Source organism: Entelurus aequoreus, linkage group LG17 (genome assembly GCF_033978785.1).
Source record: "Entelurus aequoreus isolate RoL-2023_Sb linkage group LG17, RoL_Eaeq_v1.1, whole genome shotgun sequence".
Lineage (NCBI taxonomy): Eukaryota > Metazoa > Chordata > Actinopteri > Syngnathiformes > Syngnathidae > Entelurus > Entelurus aequoreus.
The window spans coordinates 7,539,248-7,549,736 of NC_084747.1; the positions used below are offsets into that span (position 1 = coordinate 7,539,248).

Sequence of the window (10,489 nt, forward strand, 5' to 3'; positions counted from 1 at the left end):
AACTTAATCTCAGTGTTTCTATTAAACTTTAAGTCACAACCCATCTAGGATTGAACAAAAAACTAAATAAAGCATGAATAAAAACTATTCTTTCTATCAACTACCTCATTTGTCATTTCCACATATTAATCCTGTGCTAACTCAACAAACCATACACACTGAGGTAGAAACTATTCAAGTGTTGAGTTACTTCCTGTCTTCTAGACATAATGTGTATTGATAGAAAAATAAAAGCTGTGCAATGTGTGAACAATTTCAACAAAGCACAAATAAAAAGTGAAAAGACTGACAGTATTGCAGTAAATCACACACTGTTCACTTTCTTTACATTTGCACAGAAGACAATCATTTTCACAGAACTATATCAGTGTGCAGTGTCTCATGCTGCATTTTAAGTGGGGTTACTGATTGCTTATTTTACTCCTGTTTTACGTTGGGTGGAGGGGGAGGAGTCACAGCCCCGCTTTACCGTCTACCTCTTGCTTGGTATACTTGCTATGCTATTTGCTTGCCTAACAGAATTGCTAATGTGACATCCAGTGGACACATTTAGAACAGCAGTTTCTTTCATTAAAAATACAGCTGAATTTTACACTTCGCAAACTCATCTCGCGGGCCGGATTGAACCTGTTATGCCCGAATGTCGAGGGAGGTGGGGGTTGGGTTGTGGGTGTTGGGGGTTAATTGTTCATAAGTCTCTGATTTGCACATCAACCAGTCTGAGGAGTAAAAGTTGGCAGTTTGTTATGCAAACAGTTATCACTTATGCGTCAACGTCAGTTTTGATACATCTCAACTTTGCAGTGAAAAAGGGTGTAGTGCAGGTTTTTGAGCGTGCACAAACTTGACACATGAGGCCCCAGGACTGAAGAAGGAGTAACCAAGCACTTGAAGCATCATCTATCTTACTGTTCAGCAAGGTTTCAGATACAGAGAAGACATGGGGTCATGAGTGGATAAGACTATGCTCCAAATAATCCAAGTTTGTATGAATACCTCAGATATTTGTGAAAGAAGCAGTGAGGAGGTCCTGGGTAGGGTGGATGTCACCACATATGAGCAACATACCACAAACTAAACAGCTAATAGGTTATTTTCCCTTGTGTGTTCTTATGTGTTTTACTGCGTCAGCATTATGTGTGAACCTTTTACAGCACACTGAACAACTAAATGGTTTTTCTCCAGCGTGTGTTCTCATGTGTCGACACAAAGAGCTATTATGAGAAAAGTTTCTGCCACAAACTGAACAATTAAAGGGTTTTTCACCAGTGTGTGTTCTCATGTGTTTAGTCAAACTGCTCTTAAAAGAAATGCTTTTGCCACAAACTGAACACTTAAAGGGTTTTTCACCTGTGTGTGTTCTCAGGTGTTGAGTCAAAATGCTCCTAATAGAAAAGCTTTTGCCACAAACTGAACACTTAAAGGGTTTTTCACCAGTGTGTGTTGTCATGTGTTTAGTCAACCTGCTCTTAAAAGAAAAGCATTTGCCACAAACTGAACAATTAAATGGTTTTTCACCTGTGTGTGTTGTCATGTGTCCAGTCAAAGAGCCACTTTGAGAAAAGCTTTTGCCACAAACTGAACAATTAAAGTTTTTTTCACCTGTGTGTGTTCTCATGTGTTGAGTCAAAGAGCTATTTTGAGAAAAGCTTTTGCCACAAACTGAACAATTAAAGGGTTTTTCTCCTGTGTGTGTTCTCATGTGTTTAGTCAAACTGCTCTTTTTAGTAAAACTTTTAGCACAAACCGAGCAGCTCAAACATGTTTTACCTCTCTTCTTTGTAGAGCATTCAGAGTGTTTGTTGTCAGTGTGAGTCCTCATATCACCTTCACAGTCTTTATCGCTGCTCAAAGGTTCTTCAACCTCGTCTTCAGCCTCACTATCTGATAGTGGAGCTAAGAGGTTGTCTACTTGTGGTTTCTCTTCATCATCTTCAGTCTTCACAGAGAGAATACTCAGTGGAAACTTGGTGTAATCAGCTTCCTCTCGTCCTAGAAGACACTCTCCCTCCTGAGTGATGCAGAGTTCCTCCTCTTCCTTTTTAATGCAGGGTGGTTGTGGAGTCTCCTGCTTCAAAGTGGAGCTCCCCCCTAACTGAGGGGAAACTTCTTCTGGATTACCGATCAGCTGCTGGACGTCTGCAAGACACAAACAACAAAAACACACTTTCTTCTATGTACTGTATGTGTGTGTAGTAGGGTTGTACAGTATACTGCTACTAATAAAGTATCGTGGTATTAATCAATTGAAATCGGTACTATACCACCTTTGAAAAGTACCGGTACCGTTCTTTCATCTGAATGCTGCTGTGCGACGGTGACTACAGAGCGGAGGCGCATGATGTTGAGTGTGTCAAAACGCACACACAAAGTGCATACAAGCAATAACATGGTGGAGAGGAAGAAAGGCAACAAAGGACAATTCTACTGGTTAATAAAGAGGGTGCGTGGAGTGCAATATGGAGGTATTTGGGCTTCTAAACTAACAATAAAGGTGACACTTTAAACAGGGAGCCGCCGCTCTGCAAGGGTTGCTTTACACCTTTCCTGTTTGTGGGCTCCCAGACCGTGGTCGCGGAGCGCAGGGGAGACGCTCCCTCCAGGGCCCATGTTGTGTCGGGGGTAACACTGGGTCCATAAAGCTCCGCTCTTTGGTCGGAAGGACGAGGCCGTCGATTAGCTACAGCTTGCTCACTTTATTTATTATTTCCACAGGGCACAAGCCTGGACATCCACCATGCTATTAACACTCCTGCACATGCTACCACTACCTCTCCTTACTCACCCACTCACTTACTCACGTCACTCACCCCACATACTGCCACTCTTAAAGGCCTACTGAAATGCGATTTTCTTATTTAAACGGGGATAGCAGGTCCATTCTATGTGTCATACTTGATCATTTCGCGATATTGCCATATTTTTGCTGAAAGGATTTAGTAGAGAACATTGACGATAAAGTTCGCAACTTTTGGTCGCTGATAAAAAAGCCTTGCCTGTACCGGAAGTAGCGTGACGTCACAGGTTGTGGAGCTCCTCTCATCTGCACATTGTTTACAATCATGGCCACCAGCAGCGAGAGCGATTCGGACCGAGAAAGCGACGATTACCCCATTAATTTGAGCGAGCATGAAAGATTTGTGGATGAGGAAAGTGAGAGTGATGGGATTAGAGGGCAGTGGAAGCGATTCAGATAGGGAAGATGCTGTGAGAGGCGGGTGGGACCTGATATTCGGCTGGGAATGACTAAAACAGTAAATAAACACAAGACATATATATACTCTATTAGCCACAACACAACCAGGCTTATATTTAATATGCCACAAATTAATCCGCATAACAAACACCTCCCCCCTCCCGTCCATATAACCCACCAATACAAATCAAACACCCGCACAACACACTCAATCCCACAGCCCAAAGTACCGTTCACCTGCGTAAAGTTCATACAGCACATATATTTCCCCAAAGTCACGTACGTGACATGCACATAGCGGCGCGCACGTACGGGCAAGCGATCAAATGTTTGGAAGCCAAAGCTGCGTACTCACGGTAGCGCGTCTGCTATCCAACTCAAAGTCCTCCTGGTTGTGTTGCTGCAGCCAGCCGCTAATACACAGCTTCCCACCTACAGCTTTCGTCTTTGCTGTCTTCATTGTTCATTAAACAAATTGCAAAAGAGTCACCAACACAGATGTCCAGAATACTGTGGAATTTTGCGATGAAAACAGACGACTTAATAGCTGGCCACAAATTGTTTTTGGAAACTGTGGACGTTGTGTCCTCCGGACCAAACAGGAAAAGAACCATCCGGATTGTTATAGACGCAAAGTTGAAAAGCCAGCATGTGTGATGGTATGGGGGTGTATTAGTGCCCAAGGCATGGGTAACTTACACATCTGTGAAGGCACCATTAATGCTGAAAGGTACATACAGGTTTTGGAGCAACATATGTTGCCATCCAAGCAACGTTATCATGGACGCCCCTGCTTATTTCAGCAAGACAATGCCAAGCCACGTGTTAAATCAACGTGGCTTCATAGTAAAAGAGTGCGGGTACTAGACTGGCCTGCCTGTAGTCCAGACCTGTCTCCCATTGAAAATGTGTGGTGCATTATGAAGCCTAAAATACCACAACGGAGACCCCCGGACTGTTGAACAACTTAAGCTGTACATCAAGCAAGAATGGGAAAGAATTAAACCTGAGAAGCTTAAAAAATGTGCTATAGTTACTGTAGTAGAATTTCTGACCTTTGACCTATATTGCATGTCTAATAAGAATGTCCGCTCATTTTCAATTCTCTTCCATTTTGTGCCATTGACTGGACCAGTGGGACAAAGGTGAATATGGAGTTGTGCCAACCTGTCTACAGAATGTTTAGAATTTCCAAACATGACTAAGAGATACAAGGTTGTTTTGGAACAGACAAAACCAAAACAAAATAATTATGACGCACTAGATAAAAAACAATGACGCACAAGAGACATATAAAAAATGGCAGAAGACCGGAACTCGACAGTGATTTTGGCTTGTGTGTGTCTTGTTTACTCCGGAGTAACATGTGGTCTGTCTGCACGGCTAACTTAATTCAACCTGCACTTCTGATAATGGGTAAACAAAATTGTTGTACTAAACTACTTTTGTTGCCGGTTTAAGCTTCGGACAATCCACTACACAAATTGGCGTCACGAACAGGATGGTTTAGAAGCTACAGGTCGACAGCCGCTCCCGCTCTCTCTGTCAGGCAGACAGTGTGCTGCACGCGCGCATCACAAGGTAAGCAGTTTGCTTTAAAGTGTAAACATTTTCTGCCTGGAGAGAGCCGGATCGATAAGACTAATTGCTGAATCTATTTTTGATAAAAGATAGGTTTAGTCAGGTTCTCCAAAAACAACCTGGGATGGGGTAAATTATGGTTGGATTGAGTTGTTTTATATGTGATTATTTGTCTGTGTGTTTGTTGAAAACTTGTGATTTCTTGTTTTTAACATAAGGGGATTGTTATTAGAATTTTGGTGGTTTGGAGTGTAGAAGCACAGACGATATGAGACGAAAAATTTCTTTTAACCTCTTCATCCTCTGTCGTTGCTGGCAGAGGATGCTTCTTTCTGCAAGTGCATCAGAATTAGCCAGAGTTGGACAAAGATAAATTTAAGGCAAGGTTTGCTAACTGGTGTGACATTTGGCCCATATAAAATTGATACGTCTGTGAAAGTGTGAGACACCTGTCTATGTGGAAACTGCAGCGGTCCCTAGTCCTTGTGACTCAGCGTGTAAAAAAGCCTCATATTAGGTGACCATTCAGTGACTCCGGTAAAGGAGATCAACTGAGCCAAGTTGTCACGAATCTGTTTAATGGCTGCAGAATAGACAGGTGGCGTCTCGGGCTCCATATGGTAGAGCTTTGGTGAAACTTGGTGAAACTGTATGGGACTGACCAGACACGATGTCTGTAGGATTGCTGGGTGATTCCTGGTGGTCCTATGGCGCCTTAGAGGCCAGTGATCCGTGTTGGTCAGTTTGATAACGCAGGTGCTGCTCCAATGAAACGGGTTAATCGCCGTTTTATGAGCAATGATGGAACCTGGTTTTTGTGATATGAGACGGCCGATTCCACAAAAGCACGTGTGCATTAGTTGTTTATATTTGTCCGGACAATGGGGTGGTATTGTAATTTAACAATGTGTGTGTATAATGATGAATGCTGAAATGTGTGTGTATTGAGTGAGTCAGTTTATGTTGGTACATTTAGATATATGCGTAATTTCATAACTTTTGTGTAGCACCTGGTCTCTTATCTGGTTTAATTCCCCCCTTCCTTTCCCCCCCCCCTCTCGCAACCTCCCTTCACGCTTTTTCTCACAGCCCCGCTATCTGTAAAAGTTGGGAAATTGTCTAAAATGTGTGTGCGTGTGAGAAAGTAGACAAAGTTTATGTACAGAAAACATATGAGTGAATGATCTATCCATTTAATTATCTTATCCCGCTCTCGGAGGTTGGATCGCAGGGGCAGCAGCCTAAGCAGGGAAGTCCAGAATACCCTCCTTAAACTTGACTATTTGTCCATCTAAGAGTGAATGATAAATGTTGTTCTTATTATTAAGGTTCTGATATGATACAACTGTGATTCTGGATGAGAAAAATAGTTGTCTATTGCATTTACTTTTAACTGTGCTGGTAAATTCTCTGTGTGAGTGACTGTGTGACGCATATACAGAAAAAAAAGGAGTCTCAGCTGGGAGACATTTTGAGATAAGAGTGTGTCAGAAGTGGCGAGGCTGTGTGAGTGTCAGCTGTACGAGGCATTGGGCCGAAGAGGTGTGACACTGTTAGCATAGCATTGAGCTAGGTTAGCATTGAGCTAGGATAGCATTGAGCTAGTTTAGCATTGAGCTAGGTTTAAAGAATAAATAAATAAATAAATAAAAAACATATATATATATATATATATATATATATATATATATATATATATATATATATATATATATATATATATATATATATATATATATAGTGGACAGCTGTACTCAATCTGAAGAGAAGGCTGACAGGTTGGTTTTGATAATAGGAAAAATAAAATATACTGTATATGAATAAATAAACATTTAAATATCAATACATACATTTGGACTGGGACATTGAAGCATTGTTAAATTCATTAGTCATTAATTATGTGTGTAATATACTGTATTAAACAGCCTTGCTGCTTATCTGATCCATCCAGTTCCTGTGTGGAAGTTGAGACAAACACACACACACACGCACACATCATAGATTAGGACACATTGTAACTTTGAATTAATAGTTATACAACAAATAAATTAATAATATTGAATTTAAATTTGATAAAGATACATTGATTATACATTGACATTTTAATTTTTTTTAGGAATAAACACACAATAAAATAAAAGTTAAATTTATATTCTAAAACATCTAAGGGTATCTGTGCAAACTGTGAAACATAGAGTCTGAAGAAGTACAGATAAAGAGTCGCCAACACTCAGCGCCATTGTCAAAACAAAACGTAGAGAAGCGTTAAACAAATTCTAATCAGAAGGAAGACAGACCAAAATATGAGAACTTAAGTAAACAGACAGCAAGTAAACCAGAAATAATAATGTAAATAAATAACAAAGAAAGCAAATTTCTATGTGACATTGGTGCGTGTAGAATTACATGTAGAGAATAAAACTAAATGGAAACAACTGTCTGCAAGATGAGCATGACGTCATGAATTGTGCTCGGGTTAGTAATAGATAGATAGACAGATAAAACGTTATTGATTCCTTCAGGAGAGTTCCCTCAGGAAGAAGAAGTAAAAAGTAAACAGTAACTAAGGGTATAAATGGAAACAAAATGGAAAAATATTACAAGGAGAATAAAAATAGAACAGTAAAATAAGAGAAACTAGGCATTAACGACCATGATATAAAAAAGTATTGCACTGTTATTGTTTTGCATTCCCTGTCATCCTAGCCCCCCCAAAGAGGAGTTGTACAGTCTAATGATGTATGAGACAAAGGATTTTTATAGGCTAAACCAGTAGTTCTCAAAGGAGGATATGGTGTTTCCGCCCGGACAAAAAAAGGGGGGGTACTTGAAGGTATGCCAAGGGGTACCTGAGATTTTAAATATTTTAAAATAGCGACAATTCAAAATCCTTTATAAATATAATTATAGAAGAATAATTCTTCAACAAAATAAATATTTAGAATTAAGTTCACGAGCCCAGATGGATCTCTATTACAATATCCAAAGAAGGTTTGTCCAAATAAGTCAAGTAAGACCACAACAAATGAGCAAAATGGTGCACTGTTATACAATTTAATAAATCAGAAAATGATGACATTATGCTGTATTTTATTTTTTTATTTTACTGGGAAAAAAAGGTTGAAAACCACTGCCCTAAATCATATCTAAAGCTAAAATTATTTTATAAGACTGATTATTTTGGATTATTGTGTTTGTATTGTGAGAGAAGGAGAGAAAGTGAGAGAGAGAGGAAGAGAGAGCAGGTGAAAAAACAGAAGGAGGGTGAAGAGGATGGTTTGAGAAAATATGGGAAAAGGATGTTTATAAACTTACATTATGTGAATGGTTTCTAGGAGAACAGAAAATAGAAACATTGTGTGAAGTGTAAGGAAGAGATGGATACAGGATGTTGTTTGTAAAGGAAAACGAAAGTGAAGAAAAGATGAGAAAGTGACAAATGAAGGTATTCGTAAATGGTATGCTGTTGATTGTGGTTAGCTGCAAGTTTGTTTATTTGTTTGTTTGTTTAGTTGTTTGAGTGAAATGGGAAGAAATCAATAGGAATAATTACATGCAAAATGGAATAAAACTATGAGTGCGATAGATAATGAATGAATAAATGAAATACGTTTATTTTGGTCATATAATCAACCATCAACCAATTTGTGTGAGCAGTTTAACAGTAAATTAGACATATTAACAATCATACACATTTACACACAGAAAAGAAAAAAGAATGACCGAAAAAAGAATAGGCGGAAGCCAAAGCTTATATTGGCCTATGATATACAATTACTGAACATTAAATTACCTGGAACATCAACGTTAAAAGATGAAAGTAATTGTTACTATATTTTATAATGTTAAAAAAACTTTACTTTTCAAGGGTCTCCAAAACCATAACAAAAAACTACATGTGTTCAGCTCATCACTGAGGATGGTACATCATTTAACTCCTAAAACTGAAATACATTTGTGTTTTTATTTTATTTTACTTGACCTATTTCAAAAATCAATATCCCCCGTAAATGATAGTTTTCTCCTCATAATGTAAACAAGCTAGTACAGAATCTGGTACAGAACATATCTGTTTCTGAACTTAATGTTTCCGTGCATTGTCCCATCATAGATAGACTAAACTAAATACAACTATTTAGTGAATTATTGAGGCCACAATAATTCACTAGGTGTTGTAAAATATCAAAGTACTATTGCAAAAGCGAACAGTGACCTCAAACATGACCTGTCCTCCGCCTCTGTTCTTGCTGTGCTTGACTATCATCTGCCTTTTCTTTTTCTTTGATTTTTCTGAAACTACTACTACTACCACTACTACTACTACTATTACTATTACTACGACTAACACTGTCCCTGTGAGAGGGACAGAGGGGGGAGGTGAGTTTGGATTGGGTCAAGTTTGAGCGTGTTGAGGTTTTATTTAATCAATATGATCAATCCGGTACAAGGATAAAGGAACGTAATGATTTAGATTGACAATTGCAGTGGTTGGCGGAAGCAACCCCAACCTCAAAGGAGGGTGCCAATTCAGTAATTAAATGTTTTGTGAATTATCTAATATCCCGACATGGTTTGCCCAAAAAGATTAGGTCAAACAACGGCACCTATTTTAAGAAAACAGGTTATCATCTTCAGTCACAAGATCAGCACTTCTCAGGACCAGCAGCTTCCTAGGAAGGTGGAAAGACCATGAGACCAAAATGGTAAGTGTGCAAAATGTAGAATTTGTGTGCCAGTTCCTCTGTGCAGATTTGAGGATGAAAGAAGCCACCCCAGATTCCCTTGCACTCGCTAAGAGGGGCACGGTCAAAGCCAATCCAGGACCAACACCCGATACCTGACTGGAAGGAACCGAGAGGAGAGACAACACCTTGCCAGCGATGACGAGAACAACTAAGGTTGCCAGCCAATATGTCCACCAGGACTCCAGCAGCTGTGGAAAGAAGTGTCGGGAGTGCCGAAGCGGCGAGGAGGCCTGGACCAAAGCCCCACGCCCCATACTCTGCCCCCGCCTTCCCCAAGGCCCCCACAGCTCCAACTTTTTCTCAGCTTTTCCCCAAAGCGGCCAGCGCGCACATGCCATTGCACAGTCTGCCCAATGGACTGAACCACACCCCAAAAAGAGACAGAGACAGACTGTTTGAGTGGATCTCTTTCTTCACCAAGGCAGCCAAAAGCCCAACGAGGTGTCGGCAGGCCACCAGCCTGAGGCACCACCGAGCCATCTATACGAGCACTAATCGAACATGGACTCATACGAAATTCAGTTGTGTGTTCAAAATAAATTGATAATTAACAATATTGGTAACTACATTCATTGCAAATGCCGGGAAAAATATTTTTGCAAATGTCTTACAGTCATAAGTCTATATACATTCATCTATTTATGTTCAATGATGTTCATGATCAAAGTATTTGTTATTCCTTTACTAAATCAAAGGGTAGGCCACTACTTGTGTTCTGTGAGATGGTTTTACTGCAGGCTGGTAACAGCGATCGCTCTGAAGGAGGGTCATAGACGGAATTTTTGCCTCATATAAAAACATTGAGGTTTTTGCCTCTATCTGTGGTAGAGATTTAACTTAGTGGTCTACATCAGAAATTGTTTTGGTCCAGGGTCTTAAGACCCTGGAAGGCAGGTATGTAGTAGAATTTTTGACCTTTGACCTATATTGCATGTCTAATAAGAATGTCCGCTCATTTTCAATTATC

The 10,489-nt window shown here is 39.8% G+C and overlaps 1 protein-coding gene across 1 annotated transcript; it reads right to left on the bottom strand.

The window, feature by feature from the left end:
* Positions 1–685: 685 nt before the first annotated feature.
* On the bottom strand, positions 686–2,164 carry LOC133632297 (oocyte zinc finger protein XlCOF22-like). The gene has a single exon (XM_062024654.1). The coding sequence runs from the start codon at positions 1,820–1,822 to the stop codon at positions 1,091–1,093; it is 732 nt and encodes a 243-aa protein (XP_061880638.1). The 5' UTR covers positions 1,823–2,164; the 3' UTR covers positions 686–1,090.
* Positions 2,165–10,489: the final 8,325 nt, after the last annotated feature.